Source organism: Calypte anna, unplaced genomic scaffold (assembly GCF_003957555.1).
Source record: "Calypte anna isolate BGI_N300 unplaced genomic scaffold, bCalAnn1_v1.p scaffold_86_arrow_ctg1, whole genome shotgun sequence".
Classification (NCBI taxonomy): domain Eukaryota; kingdom Metazoa; phylum Chordata; class Aves; order Apodiformes; family Trochilidae; genus Calypte; species Calypte anna.
In genome coordinates, this window is record NW_022045534.1 from 65,661 (window position 1) to 85,394 (window position 19,734).

A 19,734-nucleotide genomic window follows, 5' to 3' on the forward strand; every position below is an offset into this window, starting at 1 on the left:
GGCCCGGTCCGTCCCGCGGCGCAGGGAGGCGGGCCGGTGCCAGGGCTGCCGCCCGGGCCGGGGCCGCAGTCTGGGGCTCCCCCGCGGCGGCCCGCCGCCATGGCCCGCTTCTCGGCCTTCCTCAACCCTGTCCTGGTGCTCTTTAGCTGCGACCTCTGCCTCGTGAAAGCCAGTAAGTGCGGTCGGGTCAGGAAGGGACGGGACGGGACAGGGTGGGACGGGTCTGGGGGCCGCGCTGCAGCCCTGCTTCAGCAGGGCCCGGGCTGCCGGGTGCCACGGGGCCGGGCGGGGGCGCGGGACCAGCGGTCCCCGGGCGGAGGTCGGTGCTGCTGCCTCTGTCGTCCCGGCGGCTCCGCCGCCCTTCGTCAGGTCCCGGGCCGGGACCCCTTGAGCCCTCCCTTGCTGTGGGCTGGGGCTCCCCGCCAGACCTGTCCGCCGGCCTTCCCCCGGCCCCGGCACAGCCTCGGCTGCGACCGTGTTGGGCCTGGCCCTGCTCCCTCTGCCCCCCTGGGCTGCCGTGCCCCGGGAACCGGCAGTACCTTCGGCCGTGCCGCGTTCCCCCCCGGTGGGACGGGGTGCGATCGTGCGGCCGCGCTGCCCCCACCGGGCTCTCCCCGCTCCACCTGGAGTCTTGGGCTGCGGTTTTGCCTCCCCGAGGCTCTGGACCAGGCCTGGGGGGAGGCCGGCCCGGCCCTCCTTGTGCCTCCTCGCGCTCATCCGAGGGAGTAACTGCCCCGGGCAGCAACGCTCCGGTGCCGCTGGGCTGTGAGCGGGTCCCCGCCAGACCGAACCGGACCGACGTTCTTGCCGCTTGCCTGCCCTGCTTCCTCTGGGCTGGTGCTTGGGAAGACAGCGAGGGCTGCCGGGGACCTCTGTCCTGTTCTTCCCGGACTTGTGCAAATGACCCTGTTCCACTGGCAGCCTTCTGCTGCCTGTTTGTCCCCTTGTCAGGTTACTGTTGTCTTCAATTGGATTGCAGGTATCAGACACGTTCTGATGCGTTCTGCCATGTTTATGTCCTTGCAAAATATGAACTCCAGGCCCTGACGGATTAAGGAAGAAATGCAGTCAAGGTTGTTAAAAAGGGGCCACTTATTTTTAGATGTGCAGTGTGATGCTTACCTCCCTGCTGCACGCAAAGTTCTGCAAACATTTGGGTGCCCTTGAGCAGCAGTCCCAAGGGCACGGGCCAAGGATCAGGTGAGGTCCCTTCTCTGCAGTCACAGCAGGTTGGGGAGAACTCCACTGGGGCTGTGCCCCATCACTGTGCAGCACCAGGTCTGCCACCATCACTCTTGAGGGGCTTCTGTCTGATCCCTTCTCTACCCTGCCAAGCCAGGGTGAGGGGCAGATCCATGTGGGTGCTGAGCTGCCCCTGAGTCAGCTGCCCAGCTGCAGTGTCACTGGCTCCAGCATGCAGGACCAGTGCTTCCCACCTCTTCAGCAGGCCCGAAGGAAATGTGCTGACAGGACAAAAGGGTCTGCCAGGCCTTAAGTGATTGGTTTTTTTTGTGGTGGCACCCATTTCTTAATATGGCTTTAATCAAAAGTGAAGCTGGACAACTTACAAATGATGTAGAATCATTAGCAATTAATGCATTGGGCAGGGCTTAACCATAGTGTGCTTCTCCCAGAGAGCCCAGCAGAGTATTGGAGCATCTTGGCTCAGGAGTGTTTTTAATAGTTGGCTTTACGTTTTTTTGGAGACCTTGCATTCAGATCTTTATGGCATCAGCTCTGGCATGAAACTGCTCAGACCTCAGCTGCAAAGCTGTATGGAGAACATTAGATTTAATGTGGAGATACTACTACAAGCTTTCTGTGGTGTGAGCTGTCCTTTGGAGGTCTTGTCACAACAGCTCGGTGAGGTCTCATTGTGCTTATCCTTGGGGTTAAACATCGGCATGTGTTTTTTGAGGATGAACTTCTCAAGGTTTGACATCTGAAGCTTCTTGTCCTGTCTCTTCCTGCTAGGCATGCAGAGCCTGTGTGCTCAGAGATGTCTTTTCTGCCATTTGCTGAACTGTAGTCTGACCAATGGACGTTCATTTTTCCAGTGACAAACTGGAACCTCAACACATTCAGATCTGCTTGCCTGGATCCTTCATCAAGTGAAGCTGTGTATCCTATAGCTCTGCTTTGCCCCCACATGCCCTTCCTTCTCTCCATTAGGGACTTTTGGGCACTGGCTGTGGATGTTACAAAAGGTCAGGCTGGCTTTGAGTGTACTGTCTTTGCAGTGTGACACCAGGGGTGCATCCCCCCTCTGATGGTCCATACGCAGGTCCTATGCAAGCTTTGGCTAAGTAAAAGTCAGGTAGCACTGTCAGCCCTGTGTAGACCCAGCAGCACAGCTCGTGGATCAGTGCTGAGCTCTTGTTCTCAAATCATGGAGTGATTCAGCCCCAGGGCCACATCTGAGCATCTCCTGCCTAGAAACCTGGGCTGGGCTCCCTTCAGAAGCATAGAGAATTACTCTGCAGAGCAAGGAGCTGGCTGCAAGCTCCATCCACAGACTTTAATGTCACAGAGATGTCAGACTCTGCCTTTAATTTCTCCACATACGTTTAAATGTTGGGAAGTCCAACCTAGGGCACACTCAGACCTCTTACCATTGTTAGATATAAAAAGATAACAATTTATTATTGTAGATGTATCCTGTGAAGCACCATGTCCTGTTCTTGTCCTGAGGCCAAATGGCAGGGTCTGATCACACCCATAGCATTAAGCTCATCAATTCTGAAGAGCAGAGCATGTTAGTGCTACCTTGCACACTGGCCATGGCTGGAGTGGGAAGGCAGAGCACATCTGAGGGGGAGTTGGGTTCCTGTGTGCACAGAACACACATGTCCCATCAGAGGCCAGGTCTGGGGATGGCAGCTTTATTCAGCCAGTTTTGTTGTTTTTTGGGAGACCAGGATGTGCAGGCAACAAGATGGCTGAGAGTCTCTGTCTCAGGTTAGAGTGATGAACCACAGTCCTGCTGGCAAAACTCTATGGAGACACACTCCTTGTGGGACAGAGATATCTTTGAATCCTTTCTAATTTTCCAGTCTCCTGTTCTGGAAGAGAGGAGACAGAATCCTGGGATGTCCTTGTTCATGTTGTCTCCAATGTTGCTATCTCCTGGTGATTTGGCAGGCTCCTGTTGGGGATATGCTCAGCCCCAGTGTCCCTCTGAGAACGTGTTTTCTGGGCACTGTGGGTGACCCTCCTATCTGTCTTGGGTACCTATGGCAGACCACAGACCTGGGTTTTTTGGAGGAGGAATCACAGGCTTTTCCTTGTTGGATCTGCCACAGAGCTGGGTGTATTCAAATGTGAACAAATGCATGTAGAGGGCTGACCTACATAAGTGACCTGTGTTTGCCACTCTAATGGTGTTTGTGGCTGGTGTCTATGATTGTCTTTTTTCTTGTTCTTAGGTGCCCTCTGGGGCTCTTTCTGTCTGTATAAATCACAGCACCAAACTTGTGCTACACCAGCAGCTTGTAGGAGGATTTGTCTTGTTTGCAGAGAGAGAGGACACACAAGCAGCAGCCTCAGTGTCTTTCTTCATGAGCTCCCGTGTCTAACTTCCAGACAAATTTTGGCTTTGCATGCAGCTCTGTGCACCTGTGCAAGACCCTGCCATGGTCTTCGTATGGTTAAACCTCAGGCTGCTGATGGTGCAGACTGTGGGTCAGTTAGGCCATCTTTCTGAAGGGTAGCAACAGTGGGGTGTTTCTTCTGGTGTTGCAGCTGAGGGCATTGCACTGCTGGGAAAGTCAGCCCTGCCTTCTGCATTGGGCTTACCTCCCCACTCCAGAGCAGGGAGCAGAGCCAGGTAGATGAGATGGCCAGATTGAGTTGCATAGTGTGTTTATTCCACAAGCTGCCCCATTTTTCTGTCACAGTTGATATATAAATACTGTGTCTGGGATGCTTCCTACGCAGTTCTGAGCGGTGTGCCAGCATTCATGATGTGCACATCCATGGGGCAGCACCAGAGCTTAGAAGAGCCTGATTTTATCATCAGTCTTGGTTGAAAAACTGCATTAGTGTAGGATTTGTTCAGACTTTCTGGATCTTACAGAAGCATGAGACTTCCCAGCCAAGAATCTGCTCTGTGCCCAGAATGAGCAGGAGCATGTCATGCCAGGCAGACCTGCTCCTGCTAGTGCTGGAGCTGAATGAAGTAAACTTTCCAGCAGATGAAGATCTGAGCAGTGATGAAAGTACTTTAGATCTGCAAGCAGCTGCCCTTGTGAAGAGCTGTTGTGGAGTCATTCTCTTCTTTGATAGCCAGTCTCTGCAGCCCTCCAAGACAGGCAGCAGGAACTTTTCATGTGATTTTGAGCTGCAGGATCTGGTTAAATTGCCATGACAGTCTCTTAACTCTGTAATTCTTCTTTTTTTGGCTCAGGACAGGTCTTCATGTGTTTCCCATTTTCATGTCTGCAAGGTGAAAGGAGCCTACTAGGAGGCCTTACGTGGAACAGGAATTATGAGCAATGGGCTGTGTCTGCCACTGCCAGCAAACCCTTTGGAGAAGAGCCAGCCAGCTGGCTCTTGTCCTCCTGCCCCACCGCAAGATGCTGACGAGGGTGAGGTGTGCTCTGAGCACGTTTTTCATCAAGACCCAGGCAGAGAGGAGTTCTGGACAGTGAGCATGGACCACCAAATCCACCAGGTGCCACAGAGGGTGGCTGCAGGGACAGGGAGCAGCTCTGTGCCACCCACACACTGCAGGAGCTGCCTGGGAGCTCCAGGCTGTGTGTGTGGTGCTGGTGAAAGCGGCTCAACCATGGACAACCACTGTCCTGCTTCTCTCATGGGGATGCCTTCACCAGAGAACCTGCTCCCTGTAGGCCTGGTCATTGGGCTGCTGTGGGCAGATGTTGGAGAGGCCCCCTCATGGTGGTGTGCAGGGCGAGTGCCTGTCCTGAGACATCTTCTTTTGCTTTTTTCCTGTGCCTTACCTCTGTCCATCCTTGGCTTATCCAGACAGGCCACCATCCCCTGTCAACGTGACTGTGACACAGCTGAAGGCAAACTCTGCCACAGTCTCCTGGGACGTCCCAGAAGGAGATGTGGTCATCGGCTATGCCATCTTACAGCAGGTACCCAGGCTCTGTCCCCAGGGGCATGGGACCCCTCTCCCTGATTACCAGCATGCTCCTATGCCAGCCCTCCTAGCTCAGTTTGGAGCTCCTCTGGCACCTGCCTGAGGATACCTCAGCTGTTGAGCAGTCCTTGCCAGGGCGCCATGTCTGACCCACCCCTCCTGGTGGGAAGCAGCAGACCATGGGCTATGCTGGGGTAGCTGTCCCTCCAGTGGCTTCCCTGCAGTTTCTCTGGATAAGGATGGTGCTTCAGCCATGACATAACCCTTCTTTGCTTGCCCTGCTCCACCTCCATGGCCCCAGATGATGGTGGCTTCTCCAGGGAGGGGCCTGGCTCTCCAGCCACACTGGGATGCTGCTTAGCAAGGTGCTGAGCAGGCTGGCCCACCTGTGGGCTGATTGCCCAGGGAGGGAGGGAGGAGTGAGGAGTGAGGGCAGTGTGCCTCAGACAGGGGCCTGTGCCTGGTGCAGTCTCCCGGGGATGACCGCTCTTCACTCTGGCAGCGGCAGGATGGTCAGATGCAGCGCTTCATCCGGGAGGTGAACACCACCAACCGTGCCTGCGTGCTGTGGGACCTGGCAGAGGATGCAGACTATATCATCCAGGTGCAGAGCATCGGCCTGTATGGGGAGAGCCAGGCCAGCAAGCGCGTCCACTTCCGAACCTTGAAGGAGACTGATCGCCTCCCTTCCAACAGCTCCAACCAAGGTGAGAGCTCCTTCCAGCATGGCCCAGGTGCCGATGGGGCCACACCTGGAGGTCTTCACAGCCCACAGGCTGGGATCCAGCAGCCTGTGAGGAAGGTGCTGCCCTGAGCAACTTGGCACACACATTTCATCATGGTAACAGGGCTGTAGAGGCTGCTGTTGTAGCCACAATAATGTCCCCCAGCCCTAGTTTACAGCCCTCCTATCCCAGGTCTTGGTACCCTGTTCAGCTGAGCAGGCTGTGGCAAGGACAACTTGTGGCTTGCTCAGCTGCTGCCTGTAGGAAGCAAATACTGAGCAGGCTCTCACACCTCCCCGCCTGAAAGCTACCAAAGGACAAACGAGAGAGCCCCACAGTCTCCTTTCCTACTCATATCCATGTTGTGCCTTCTTGCCTTGGGGCTGTCTACATGCTGGTCATGAATTTAAGAGAGATGATGCCCAGAGGGGATTCGCTGGGCACAGAGGTCTGTCTCCAGCACTAGCCATGAGAGGGGGACTTGAGAAGAGTGTAACAGGGCAAGCAGGTGTCTTAGTTCCCTCAGAATGTTTGTGTTCAACTCAGAGTCCTCCTAGCCTGCCCTGGTCCCTACATAGGGAGTAACCTTGGTAATTACTCCCCTGAATTGTGAAGTCCCTAGTTGACCCAAACAAGCTGTTAAAATCCCTGATGGCCATTGATAGCCAAAATGGTTTATCTGACACAGGAAAGCCACAGGCTCCATGTCCTGTCTCCAGACAAGACATCATCCCACACCCATCATTGTTTGGGGTAGGTGGGTCTCTCTTCTCTGGAGCTCCTCATATCCTTGAGTGCTGCTGCTTCTCCTGAAGTAGGTTCTGGTGGGAGGGTATCTGCTGCCATGCCTGCCTGGATTTGCTTCCCTGCAGGTGACATCACCATGGAAGGGCTGGACAAAGACAGACAACTCCAGACAGGAGAGATTATCATCATCGTGGCTGTGCTGCTCATGTGGGCAGGTAAGTGCCACAAGGAACATTCTGGCTGGGGCAGAGGTGCAATCCAGGGTCCACAAAGATGATGGGGCTCAAGAGAGGGCAGAGGCATATTGGTATGGGTTTGGCATCCTTCCCAGTAAGTTCATTGAGTCTCTGTAGAAGCCTGAGAGGAGAGTAAGAGGAGCAGCCACAGCCACTGCTCAGCAGTGATGGACTGCAGAATTTGGGCTGGCTGGTCTGTCTGCTTCAGTAAACCACAGGTTCCCCTGGGAGCAAGGAAGCCTAGGAGATAACAGTCAGCTCCTTAGTGGTCACAGGCAGCCACTGTCAATGGGAAGTCATTTGTCCACTACTGCCTTCCCAGTAAATATGGATTTTCTAGTGGCATCTTGCAGGAATCTCCTTGTTGTGGCCATGAACACTTTTCTAGTGCAATGGAAGAAAATACAAGGCAGCTGCTCCTAGCTTACAGCCCGTGCACGTTGGTGTGTCAGAGGGACAACAGGGAGAAGTCAAGTCCAGTCTGGGTGACTGTGAAAACCCCTTGTGGTATGGATGGGTCTCACACATGTAGTGCTTACAGCTCAAAGAATTGCTCTGGATGCGTCCAAGCTCCCCAGATGTGGGGCATGTCCTGTGTGAATTGGGTGTGGTAGAGCCATGACAAGGTGGTTGACCCAACAGCTGGTTTGCAAGACAGGACAAAGCCAAGGGCTGGCCCTTGTGAGGTTCCCAAACACTGGGCCAGTAGCTTTAGTGCCTTGCTGGTGGCACTCAGAGCAGCCACTCGCTGCTCACTGACTTCAAGGGCTGCCCCTCTCCAGGTACCTCAACATCTGCCTTTGGCCTCAGAGCTCTGAGCACCCCACATCCTGTGTGTGCCCTTATGGCTTCAAACACATCAGTGTCTCAGCTGCTTGGTCAGATGGTGCCTGGTGCAATCCAACATAGGTTGGGGGTGTGGGTGACCAGCACCCCAGAGGGCCCATGGCCTGGCTGCTGTCCAGATGGGATACTGTGGGGGGGGAGGAAGGGACAGACCAAGTGAGGGTGTCCTTCATTCCCTGTCTTTCACAGCGGTGATTGCCCTGTTCTGCAGACAGTATGACATCATCAAGGACAATGACTCCAACAACAACAAGGAAAAGACCAAGCCATCCTCAGAGCACAGCACTCCAGAGCGGCCAAGTGGAGGGCTGCTGCGGAGCAAGGTGAGTAGGGAGCGCTGCAGAAGGGATGGCATGTGGCATCTGCTGTGGTGTGCTGCCTGGACAAGTTCTATCTCTCTACAGAAGCAGAAACAGCCCAGTTCTTGTTCTCACCCTAAAAGCCTTCAGTTTTTAGTGGCCCCTGGTCTCTGAGGGGCAGTGTGTGTGCCCCATGGGTGACTGCAAGAGAAGCATTGGAAGAGGTGTCAGGATACATCAGCTGGGCTATCAGGGTGATACCTTTCCTCTCACTGTAACAGCCCCTTAACCATGCCCCTCCAAGGCTGCACCCCATAGATGGGTCTGGCTCCTGCTGGTTGTGGCTGGAGTCGGACAAGCAGGGCAGTTGTTCTTATGGCTCCCACACCAGTCTGTCACTGCTTGCTTTCCGCCTTCTCTGCAGCCTGCTCCAAGCCATCATCACACAAGTTGTTCATGGGAAAGATCCCAGAGCCCTTTCTCCACCCTCATGGAAGAACTCTGCTGGGCTGTGGTTGGGGAGGGAGCAGAACTTTCATCTGGCTATTTCCTCGGCACCTGACTTTTCCCTTTGTTACTTGGCAAAGACAGTGATTTATAACCCTAATGTCCATGCTCTAATGACCTTGCATTGGATTTTCTCTTGTGCCCCATCTGCTGTCAATGGTGGGAACTCTACTCACTGTGTTGGCCTACTTACTGCTCCTCTGCTTCCACATCTTGGTTTCTGGCAGGTATCAGAGGCAGAAACTTCCTATTTGGATGTCAGGGCTCCCATTCTCCTCTTTCAGATTTTCTAGCTTTGTGATAACTCCTTGCCCAAAAGACCCCTCCTTCTGCATCCCTACTCCAAATGATCCTGCTCATATAGGACTGCAAAGTCAGGTGCAAAAGCCTATTCCTGCTTTTGCAAAGTTCACCTGGACGGGGCTGTTGCACCTCAGTTTGTTCTTTTGCATTCACTATATTCTTGGCATCCTTGCAGCTGACAACACTGCAAGTTTATTATTGTAGTCCTTAATTACAAAGCTGGGAACAAAGTATAAGAAAGAAAAAGTTCTGCATTCCCTTCTTCTTCTGTCTTCAGGGCCACGTTGCTATGCAGAAGCTTATAACGGTGCAGCTCTTGATCTGAGCTGTGTTGTGAAGTGTGGTCATGGGGACACTCTCCTACACCCAGATTCAGTGTGCAAGGGCTGAGCTACAAAATGTGTGCAGCAACCAGGACCCCTCCCCAGCACCTTCTCTGAAATCACAGACCTGCTGTGCTCTGAGCACGCTCATAACAGTTTGAAAAAAAATGCCTGCTCGTGCTTGCAGTTTTTGAGAAAATCCAACCTTTCTGCCAGGAGAGCATGTCAGCACAAGAGGCCGTAGTTTCAGGGTTAGCTCCTTTGGTTTGCTCAGGGAGATATGGAACAGTTCAGTTTGGAAGGACCTTAATGACCATCTAGTTCCAACCCTTGAGTGCTGCTGTGGGAGGAGGGGGCTGTGCTGGGGATCTGCACCTTAGGGGCTTAGCAAAGCCAGGGCCTTATTGTGGGTTTTTCCCTCATAGAAGAAGTCTCCCTCGGTCAATATAATCGAGGTGTAAAGTGCGGCACCGTCTCTACACCTGAGGTCCTGGGTGTCCTGCAGAGCCACAGCAGGCCCTGGGTGAAGAGGCAGCACCCAGTGCCCAGCCTGGACCTCTGCATGCCAAGATCTGTGGATCAGGACTTACGCTTTCCTGAGGGCACCTATCCAGGGATGTGCATGGCGCCAGCGCCCAGCCGTGCATGCAGTGTGGGGCCTGCCCGCCCTGGCCCCACTCTCCTGCTGCTGCCCAGCATGGAGCTGAGGGAGGCTGGTGGGACCCCAGCCCGGGGGGCAAGCCCTGGGGAGCAGAAGGGCTGGGGCACTGGCTTGGGGGGAGCCCCGGGGAACAGCAGCTGCCCAGCTGCCATCATGGAGCAGGCCTTACTCTGGGCTCCCCTTTCAGCCCAGAAGCTGAGGGGCTGGGGCAGTGCTCACCATGGCCCCAGGGCCATCAGGGAGGTCATGGCCAGGTGGCAGGAGGTCTGTGGGGCTGAGCCCAGCGAACACAAATGGAGAGTGGATCCCTACTGGAGAATTGCGCTTCACTACACCCCACTGTTGCCCTGCAGCTGCTCCAGGGTCTCTCCCTGCTGCTGGGGACAAGGACAGGGGTGAGCAGGAGGAGCTGGTGCTGCTGCAGTGCCCAGCATTCCTGCAGAGCATGTGGCCAGGGCAGGGAGTGCTGGCAGGAGTAGGTCTGTAGGGTGGTGTGAGTTCCCCGAGCCAGGGGAGCAGGAATCGGCCAGGGCATGGCTGTGGCTTTGCCCGTTTCCCTGGCAGGGCTCAGGTCTGACACATTCAGGCTGATTTTGAGGGAGCTGCTGAGCACCCTATGAGCAGTGTGGTGCTGCCTGGAGGAGGTACTGTAACGAAGCCTAGCAAGATCTCAGCAGACTCAGCAGGCTGTGCACTGCAGAGCTCATCACCATTCTGGGGACAGCCCTAGCTCCAACAGCAGCACAGCCTGCTCCTGGCTCCTTCTGTCTTCTGACTTTGTGTCACTGCTGATGCTCGGGCTCCTGGAGCTGTCCCAGTGTACCAGGTTGGCTGAAGTGACACAGAGCTGTTGGAAGGGGCTGGCCCTGAATGCCCTGAGCTGATGGACCACTGGCTCGCTGTTACATGCCCATGTGAGGACAACATGTGAGGACAACTTGAGCCACTGACTACCCTGGGGCTGGTAAAGAGGTGATATCAAGCCTGTGCTTGTTTGTGTCCCAGAGCCTGCAAGCAAAGTCTGTCCCTGCGTATTCACACTGTTCTGTATCCGAGGCTGTCTGGACCCAGTAATGTCCCCTTGGCAGCGGTGGGAGGGTGGTACCAGGAGGCTCTCTGCTGCAGAGATGGCAGCAGTGCCCTGGCTGCTGCTGTCTCACCATGCTCTGCCCTGTGGCCTATCACTGAGCCAGCCACTCTGCAGCCCTGGACTTAAGCATCACAGGATCCAGTGTCTTCCAGGAATAAATTTCCCCATCAAACACTTTCAGGACTCTTCCTTCTAGGTGCTGCTCAGCTCCTGCTGCAGGACTGGGTGCGAAAGGGACAGGATAAATGACTCCCTATGGCAGGGTCTTTTCAATAAAAGCATCCTGGCTCAAATGCAGCAGTGTCTCTGCAAGTCTGTGTGTGTAGTTGTGCGCGTTTGTGCATGTGTACCAGTATGTGAACATGTGTGCGTATATTGCCCTCAGAAGGAGACCTGTTCTTGCACAGTGTGCAAGAGCTGAAGGTCCTCTAAGGCCATTTTGACCCTCAAGAGAGTGCTGGTGCTGCATGCTGGGCTGCTGGCCTGTGTGCAGGCTGCAGTTGCAGCCTGACCCACTGAGGATGGCTTTCTTTACACAAGTGTAATGGGTTGCAGGGAGTCAGGACACCCTAGCAGCAGGGCCAGGAGGAAAGATGAGGCCAGATACTACCAGGCTCCTGGAAGGAGGGAGGTATGCTGCTCCTGGGGTGAGGTGTACCTGGGAAGCAACACCACCGTGCAGTCCAAGTGGTGCTGTGCTGTAACTTGGGCTCCAGGGAGACACACCACCTTGTGTTGCCAGCTAATTTAGTTTTTAGGGCAGTACAGTGAAAAAAAAAACAAACAAGGGCTGTCAGGGAAATACAAGAGTTTTTTAAAATCTTTGGTGCCCTGGAAAGTGGTTAGAGGTGCAATTCTGGAGGGGCAGAGCAATGCCTACTCATGAGTTCTTTACCAGCTTCCCTCCCTCTCGCCCCATATAACAAGGGTCCCCAGGGTCCTGGCAGCCTAGCACAGGGGGGATAGCTCCTTCAGGGCCAGCACTTGGGGCAGATGTGGAAGCTCCAGGTCACCTGTAGGCTCCATGAGCTCAGAGCACAGCCCAGACCCTCACTGCAGGCCAGGAAGCCTCATGGCAGGCAATGCAGCAGAGACAATCCCTTGCACTTGTGCATTAATCCATCCAGCACTCAAACCCAAATGACAACAGTAAAAAACTCAGTTTATTTCCTTAAAAAGGCAGAGTTTTTCTTTTAAAACCATCTCTTTTCACTGGTGAGAGGGTGTGGAGCTGCACTGCAGGGGTAAGGCTTTCCTCCCTCACTCCTCCAGGGCAAGAGCTATTGCTCCCTGAGGGTCATGCATGCTGAGCAAGTCCTCCACCATCTCCAGGGGATGGCTCAGCCTCAGCTGGTCCCCAGCTGCCACCACGAGGAACAAGGTGGGAGGAAGAAGCAAGGCAGGTCAGACTCGGTGCAGTCCTAGGCGCGCTGTCCAGGTTCTAGGGTGGCTCAGCAGGCTTGGGGAGCTCTGTCCAGTCCCCACAGGGACCAGCAGCAGCTTGAGGCAGTCATGCAGGTGGAGAGCAGGACAAGGAGCGGGTGTCATGGCCTATGCCAGCAGAACCCGTGCCTGCTGGGCAGTGCTGGGTGTGAGGGCAGGCACTATCTGGCCCAGGTGCAGGCACAGGTGAACCCTGAGTGTCTGGTCCATCACTGCTGCGACTTGGCTTAGTCCAGGGGTGCCTTAGGGCCAGCTGTGGGGAGATCTACAACCCCTCCCAGCCCCTTCCAGCTGTTGGGGGGTTGTCCCAGGCAGTAGCACAGCAGTTGTGCAGTAGGAGAGCTTGCTCTGGCTGCAAGATGTGCTGAGTCTGAAAAGCAAGAAGGAAGAAAACCCAGTCCATGGGACCCCAGCACAGCCTGGGAGAGGAGGCAGACCTGCCCAGGCCAGCCATCAGCCCCCTCATGCAGGACATGAAGCACTAAAGGAAGGATCTTACCTGCTGCACTGTGGGCTCCCCTTGCCAGCTCCTCCATGCTGCTTTGGAAGAGAAGAGAGCACCCATCATACCACTTGCAAGGCCCAAGAGACAGAGCACCCCAAGAGTGCCTGCATGGTGCAGCAGTACCAGGCACTCAGTGCAGAAGGCCCCAGCCCACTTGCTGCCAAACTCTTTCCCCAAGCCAGCCTGTCCTTGAACAGAAATCTGCATCTCCTCCACATCAGGAGCCCCCACACAAAGGAGGACACACACAGCTCCATTCTGTGCATGCACTGATTCCCAGCTGGCTCCAGCTCAGACCAGGCTCATCCCAGTGGCACTGTCACCCCAGGCAGGTGCCAGCTATATGGAGAACAGCCACAATGGGAACATCACCATACATCACGGTTAGTCCTCCACTGCCAGACTGATACCATCAGCTCTTCCCAAGCACAGGACTGACAGCAGAATGCTCAGCCCCAGGCCCTAGACTACACAGAAAACAGTATGCGTAGTATGGCCAGGGGAAATCAGTGAGAGGAGAGGACCAGCTCTGGGTCCCACCTGAGAAGCATGCCTCTGGACAGGCTGTCCTCAGCAAAGTGGCAGAAACAGAACAAGGAACATCTCTAGGTACATCCTGAGGGTTAGCATCTGTCCCCTCACTGCTCCACTGCAAAAGATCTGCCTCTCCACAGCTCAGGTCCCTGTTCACTCATCCTCTCAGGTGACAGAGGCACAGAAAGGAGCAGGAAGCCTCCTCATCTTGCTCCATGCAGAGCTCCTCCATGCTCCCACCATTCCTGGAGCTCCAGCAGCTCCCCTTGCATGGAGTGCAGAAGAGGAAATATGACAGCCATCACCAGAGAGAGCCCTAAACGTAAGCAGCAGCTCACCACCTACCCAGACAAGGTTTCACCAATGTTATCATCTTCCTCCTCCTCTTCCTCCTCCTGGCAAACAAACAAAAGAAAAAAAACCACCATGTCACCTGGCTGTCTGGGCAGGTCTCTGCCAGGAGCAAGGCTGGGCTGCTCAGAGCCTGTTCTGGAGTAGCAGGGAAGTCCCCAGCTCCTTCACAAGACACAGTCACCCATCAGGCATGGCACAGAGTACCTACAGGCTGTAGAAGAAAAATGGCATCTGCAGTGCTGGGCTGCTGAAATACCTGGGGCTCAAGCAAACAGCCACACAAGGGGAGGGACAGACCACAGCTCTTCTCATGTCCTCTCCAAACACAGGCTGTGAGCAGGGAACAACCTGAGGCAGCTGCTGCCCAGAGGCTGGAGTGAGGTGAGAACACCCTGGGGACAGAGGGACAGGCAGAGAGCACCTCAGAGCTGTCTGCAAGCACGTGTCACCCCCGGACACTGCCAGCCTGGGCCAGTGACAGAACCATGAGCCCAAGGACTAAACGTCCAGAGGCTTCTGGATAGGAGCACAGTGAGACCAGCACCACTGGTTCTGGACATGAAGTCAGTGTAGTGCAGATGGGCAGGGCTGAGCCTTAGCCCAGGCTGGTGAGATGATGACCCAAGGGTCTCCTCCTTCAGAGATAGCATCCCATCCCTGGCCATAGCACCACGTGTGCAGAGCAGCTCCCAGCTCCCTGTCTGACAGTGCCAGCAGAGCAGGGCTGGGAGCTGCTGCACTGCTGGGCTTGGCAGGAGAGCTCCCTGCCCTGTGAGCCAGGCAGAGCACAGTGCCCCTCCTCACGTCAGGCCACCACATGTGAGGGAGCTGTGCAGATACCCACAGGGTGCTGGAGGGCCAGGAGGAAGGAACTGCATGAGGGTCACTCTTCTCCTGCCCTACTGCGAGACAGCCCTGGGCATGGGCCAGACTTGCACATACTGTACCCCAAACTGGTGTCTGAAAGGAGGGCTCCCCGGGGGGGCTGGCTCACTTGGTCTGCAGGGCTCAATGCTCTCCAAGACACATGAAGGGTGAAGGGGCTGTTCCTGCCTAGAGCCTGGGACAGGGCAAAAGCAGCAGAGTTAGTGCCTGCAACCTGGAGAAGGTCCAGCACGAGACAAACAGGCAGGACTGTGGGCAGGGGACAGGCACCCCTGCTGTGCTAATGAGAGGGTGCAGACACGGGTGGAAGATCACTGCTTGGGGCTGGTGCTACAGCTCAGCAATGCAAAAAGGTTTGGCATGGATAGCAGGGACACTCCACTCCCTGCCCCAGGTGGGGCAGTGGCAGAGGACACAACAGCAGGGACAACACTCTCCCTGCTTGGTGTGCTTCCCCAGGCAGGCAGCAAGTCACCTCTCCTCCACACAGCCTGAGACAGCATCCCATACTGAAGACCCTGATTCCAGGGCTAAGCAGAGGGACGCTTGAGAAATTTCTCCTACCTGCTTGTGCTGCTTCCCAGAGATCCAGTGCCATCTGGAAGGCCTGGGCCACCGTCAGGGTCACAGCCTGGGCCTGTGTACAAGAAAGAAGGGGAATGTGTGCTTCCATCTGGGCCCTCAAGACAAGACAACCCTGCTGCCGTGAGGCCCAGGAGCCCCCAGGCTCCCTTGCTGCCTTTCCCTGCACAGAGAGGGCCAGAGCTCAGTGCTGTGTCTGTTTGCCCAGGTGGGCCAGCCAAGCCCAAGAGGAGATCCCAGAGGAGCTGGGACAGAGAATCTCCTTTTGCCTCAGCAGTGTTTGAGCACACTTGTGCTCCCTGGCTCCATTTCCAGCTGAGGTGCACAGAGGTAAGGGCCTTCTCTCTCTGCAGGAGGAGAAGGAACGCTCTTGCTCCCACCCTTACCTCACAGAGCCAAGAGCAGAAGGGAAGTGCTTACAATCTTCTTCTTGGGTGAGAGGAAGGCATGACACTCCAGTGCCCCGCTCTCCTGACTCTGGGCAACATAAGCGAAGACTTTGTTCTGCAGCTTGTCTGTTGTGCAGTAGGAGATCCTGCAGGCAGAGGGGAGCTGCTCAGGGCAGTTAAGGACCCCAGCATGTCTTCTTCCCTGCTCCCAGCATACCAACATCCTAAGACTTTCATCTGTCCCAGATGCTCAGGCAGCCCAACCCCACTGCAAGGGCCAGGGGCAGGACCTACATCTGGTAAGGTCACTGCACCCACAGGCATTCCCTCCTGCATTTCCCCAGTGTGCTCCTCGGCCCTCTGCTTTACAGATCAGCCCAAGCACTAGACAAAAGGAACACAAAAGGGTGGGTGATCACCTCCAAGGGCAAGACTGGAGGCCAGGTAGGACAATGGTATGCCTCGGTACATCACCTCTGGTGTTGAGACTCAAATTTTGAACCAAGATGTCATATTTCTGCTTCCCATTTAGCCACCAGCCTGCAGCCCTCCCCTCACAGCCAGCACCCACAGACACCCAACCCAGCCAAAGCACAGCTGGCAGCAGTAAAAACACCCCCCTCAGCTCTCACAGCAACTGTGAGTAAGCCGCAACCTACAGCACCCCCATCCCAGTGCAGCCAGAAGGGGAGTTCTGTGTCACTGGGGAGACAGACGTGCAGGCCTGTCCTGGCTGTGGGGCCTTCTAGCCTTCAGCCTCCACATCCTCACATCCTGATGGAATGCCAGAGAAGACAAGCAGGGCCCAGGGAAAAGACAGATGGCCTGACCCAGAACTCAAGACCACCTGGGTCCCCGCCTGCATTCAGCCACAGGCAGCGCTGTAGGGTACAGAAGGGAGTGGGCACGGGCCACAGGGAGCCAAAGGAAGACCTAAGCTAGAAAGTACCAATGAGAGCCCTCCCTGCATCCTCAAGATTCCATCAACCTCCATCTGGCTGCTGGGCAATACCTGGCCACCATGCCCACCTGTAGATGGAGATGTTCTCAACCATCTCCTTCGTGTCTGCATCCTGCAGCGAGATGCCCCTTGGAGACACGGTCAGAATCACCTTCTGGAACTTGCGAGCTCCCACCTGTGCCTGACAGTGGGAAGACACCAAGACACTAGACACCTCTGCAAATCTAGCAAGGGTCTTCACCCTGCCTGGCTGGCAGAAGTCCCCACAAAGTGCCACCCACTTGGAACCCTGTTGCAGGGGTGGGAAAGCAGAGCCCGGAAATCAGGTGCGCCCTGCAGTGAACGCCCCAGGAACCTGCTGACATTACTGCCCCACACATGTGAAAGGACAAACCCCACCTCCCCTGGGCCTTCACCCTCCTCTCCATGCTGTGACAGGCACAGCTTTGCTCCCAGCCATGTTCCTGGTGTCCTGTAGGAGGACAGCTTCCCCCAGAACACAGGCAGAGACCAGACACCCTCCTCTGGGGAGCAGCACGGTCCTGCCCTGGGGATGAGGCCTGGGACATTGACACTTCCCCGATTCTAGGGGCCAGGTTCTGAATTGCCTCCTCTCCACTCCAGCACAGCAGGGGCCCCGGGCCAGGTCTCACCGTGGCCACAATCCTGCGGATGGCAGCAGCAGCCATGTCTTCTCCTTTGGGTTTCTCTACCAGTGTCATCCCCAGGTACTTGAGCGTGAAGCACATCCCCTCAAGCAGTGGCTCCTGCATATCAGCCCAGCTCTCGGGAAGCTCTGCAAAGACAAGACCCCGTGGTAACATAAGCCACTTTCCAGCAGCCCCATGGTCAGTCCCAGCAGAGCCACCCCCAGGCTCACTGCTCCCCTGCACACAGCAGGGCACTCTCCTGGCTCTGTGACATTCTTGGAAGAGGAACAGAATGAGAGGACAGTTCACACTCAAGGCTTTCAGCCCTCCATCCCTGAAGCGACAGGCTCTACCAGCACAGATTGTAAATTCCTGCAGATCTCCACAGGGGCTCAGTGCTATCTGCAAAACCCTTATGTTTCCAGGTCTCATCTCTTTCACTACAAGTAGGATGTGCTCTGTACTACATTCCTCTCACCCACCCGAGCTGCTGGCACTCCTCAGGAGCAGCAGCATTTGCTATCACATTGACAGATGAAAATCCCCAAGTTATTGCCATACAACCAAAGCCAAACCCCCTGGTAGCTGTCATTCACAGCAGGGAAAGGACAGCTTGTCCAGCCCACACAGTCCAAGCTGGGGTGACTGGGATGCAACAGCACCACAAAGATTCTGTGCTAAGGGAGAGCTCAGCCTGGCATTTCAAAGATGAAAAATAGCTTCCAGGAAAACACATTTTATGGATAAGCTCCAGTGCACAGAGGGAGGAAGATCATTGGTTGAACTCTATGATCTTAAAGATCTTTTCCAGCCTAAATGATTCCATGAGAGCTCCCACATGTATTTCTTTGCAGGTCACAGAATTAAAGGGGCACTGGCTCATTTCCTGCACTCTCTCTTTTCAAACCCTATTGCTGCAGTCAAGACAAATAAAATCAAAAAATCAAATGGGCAGAGTGTCTGCTCACTCAAGGTAGATTCCCAAGGGATAGTCCTCAGCATTTCCAGCTTCTTAGAGAAACCAGTCCATTCCTTCAGAACCAACAGGTTCTGCCACATGGTGAATGCACTGGTAGAAGGAGCCCTGGCTCTACAGTTGGTCCCAACACCAGTGCCACCAGCAGAGACCACACAAAGCAAGCACCATAAAAGCATCCATTGTATCTCTGATCTCACCAGACAAAGCCATGGGCTTCCATAGTTCACCCTCACCCAAGACTAGAGCTTTAGTTCTCAGATCAGTGCGCTACACACAGAGGAATGCCGCTCTTGTACCAAGCACTTCTCTGGTGATGACTTTCAAGGAGAGCTGAAGCAGATGTTAGAACACATTTACTTGCTTCACATTCCAGAAGGCATTCGGATGATGAGAGAGAAGCTAGGCAGGAGAGCTGAGACACAGGGAGTCACAGTCTCTCTAGTCTTCTTGTGGATTCAGCCCACAGAGGTGATTCAGCCCACAGAGGCGGGCAGGAACAGGAACACAAAAGTGACATGCTGTGCTACAAACACTTCCCTGGGAATTGCCTCAGTATCTACTGTTCATGATAAGCTAATACTTTTCAGGGTTATTTTTCACCTCTTCCCTAGGATCAGCTCCCTGAACGTTACTGGCACACTTGCAGAAGGCTCTGACTCACATCTGTAATAACTCAAAACCACAGGGAAATCAGAAGACCTAACTAGCACAGCATTCTCCTCCAAAAATTTTAGCTACCAGGGAGCCCATGTGGTGCCATGCAGGATCTGTCCCCAGAGCAGAGGAGCACTGCCCCAGCTCCAGACTCTGAGAACAGCCTCAACGTGCCCCCCTGGGGCTGCCAGAGTGAGCTCTGCCTCCCCAGCAAAGCCTCTGGGCAGCTGTGACTGAGAGAGCATGGGCAGCGAGCCTGCAGGCCCAGGGCTCAGCTGGACCTGGCTGTGCTGCAGTGAGCACGGCAGTCAGCCTACGCTGAGGCCTGACACACTTGCTGCACGTGTGCCTGTGCCTGCAGAGAGACAGGGGCGTACATGGGGCTACAGTGTGTCACAATGCCTGCCACCCGCAGCACTGCCTGTCACCCCCGGCACTGCCTGTCACCTCCGGAATCACCGGTGGCCTCGATTCAAAAGTGGGGCAAGCTGCCGGCAGACAGGGGAGCATGGCGGGGAGTCGGGCCAGCAGCCCACCTTTCTGCTGCCAGCCTCAGCCCGAACCCCACAGCTGCCTGCACCCCAACATTGGAGCCTCCGCCCGAAGCCCCACAGCAGCACGGGCAGCCCCCGACTCAGCCCGTCCCCCGAATCCCCGCTACTCCCTGCACCATCCCTGCCGCACAGCCCGGCCCCCGCACCGCTCCCCACAGCCGGCAGCCGTGCAACGGCCGCGTCCCTGGCCCGAGCAGACGGAGCTGACGACCCCCGCCCGGCCCCGCACTCACTGCGCCGCCGCCGCAGCCCCAGGCCGTGCCGGGTGAGGCGCGGGCTCCGTAGCACAGCGCGCCCCGCCGCCCGCAGCGCCTCCATGTCGGATCCAGTACCGGGTGACGGGAGGTTCGTCCGCCGCAGGGCTCGGCGCGCTGACGTCAGCGGCGGCGGAGGCAGCGGG

At 55.6% G+C, this 19,734-nt stretch overlaps 2 protein-coding genes across 7 annotated transcripts; one reads left to right on the forward strand and one right to left on the reverse strand.

Moving 5' to 3' along the window:
• Position 1: 1 nt before the first annotated feature.
• On the forward strand, positions 2 to 11,137 carry FNDC4 (fibronectin type III domain containing 4). 4 transcript variants are annotated; one of them, XM_030468856.1, is made up of 6 exons: positions 2 to 172; positions 4,987 to 5,102; positions 5,610 to 5,814; positions 6,705 to 6,794; positions 7,851 to 7,984; positions 9,522 to 11,137. In XM_030468856.1, the coding sequence occupies exons 1-6, from the start codon at positions 100 to 102 to the stop codon at positions 9,552 to 9,554; spliced, it is 651 nt and encodes a 216-aa protein (XP_030324716.1). In that variant the 5' UTR covers positions 2 to 99; the 3' UTR covers positions 9,555 to 11,137. The 4 variants fall into 4 exon arrangements, with proteins under 4 accessions (XP_030324716.1, XP_030324715.1, XP_030324714.1 ...); XM_030468855.1 differs by having other exon boundaries at positions 21 to 172; positions 9,519 to 11,137; XM_030468854.1 differs by lacking the exon at positions 9,522 to 11,137 and adding an exon at positions 8,385 to 8,581 and having other exon boundaries at positions 21 to 172.
• An 867-nt stretch (positions 11,138 to 12,004) lies between these two features.
• Positions 12,005 to 19,692, reverse strand: LOC103527685 (low density lipoprotein receptor adapter protein 1). 3 transcript variants are annotated; one of them, XM_030468852.1, is made up of 9 exons: positions 19,568 to 19,692; positions 17,151 to 17,293; positions 16,566 to 16,678; positions 15,568 to 15,682; positions 15,130 to 15,202; positions 14,628 to 14,740; positions 13,672 to 13,721; positions 12,787 to 12,824; positions 12,005 to 12,657 (listed from the first exon to the last, which is right to left on the reverse strand). In XM_030468852.1, exons 1-9 carry the CDS (start codon positions 19,650 to 19,652, stop codon positions 12,515 to 12,517), a joined length of 873 nt encoding a protein of 290 aa, XP_030324712.1. In that variant the 5' UTR covers positions 19,653 to 19,692; the 3' UTR covers positions 12,005 to 12,514. The 3 variants fall into 3 exon arrangements, with proteins under 3 accessions (XP_030324712.1, XP_030324710.1, XP_030324713.1); XM_030468850.1 differs by having other exon boundaries at positions 12,787 to 12,827; XM_030468853.1 differs by lacking the exons at positions 12,005 to 12,657; positions 12,787 to 12,824 and adding an exon at positions 13,419 to 13,559.
• Positions 19,693 to 19,734: the final 42 nt, after the last annotated feature.

Excerpts from the sequence above, each read along its gene's own strand:
- FNDC4 (XM_030468854.1), top strand. The coding sequence starts at position 100 with ATGGCCCGCTTCTCGGCCTTCCTCAACCCTGTCCTGGTGCTCTTTAGC. Across the intron at positions 5,103-5,609 it reads GCTATGCCATCTTACAGCAG|CGGCAGGATGGTCAGATGCA; the intron begins GTACCCAGGCTC and ends TCACTCTGGCAG. Across the intron at positions 5,815-6,704 it reads TTCCAACAGCTCCAACCAAG|GTGACATCACCATGGAAGGG; the intron begins GTGAGAGCTCCT and ends GCTTCCCTGCAG.
- LOC103527685 (XM_030468850.1), bottom strand. The coding sequence starts at position 19,652 with ATGGAGGCGCTGCGGGCGGCGGGGCGCGCTGTGCTACGGAGCCCGCGC. Across the intron at positions 16,679-17,150 it reads TCCGCAGGATTGTGGCCACG|GCACAGGTGGGAGCTCGCAA; the intron begins GTGAGACCTGGC and ends TCCCACTGTCAG. Across the intron at positions 15,203-15,567 it reads TCTCACCCAAGAAGAAGATT|GCCCAGGCTGTGACCCTGAC; the intron begins GTAAGCACTTCC and ends TCTTGTACACAG.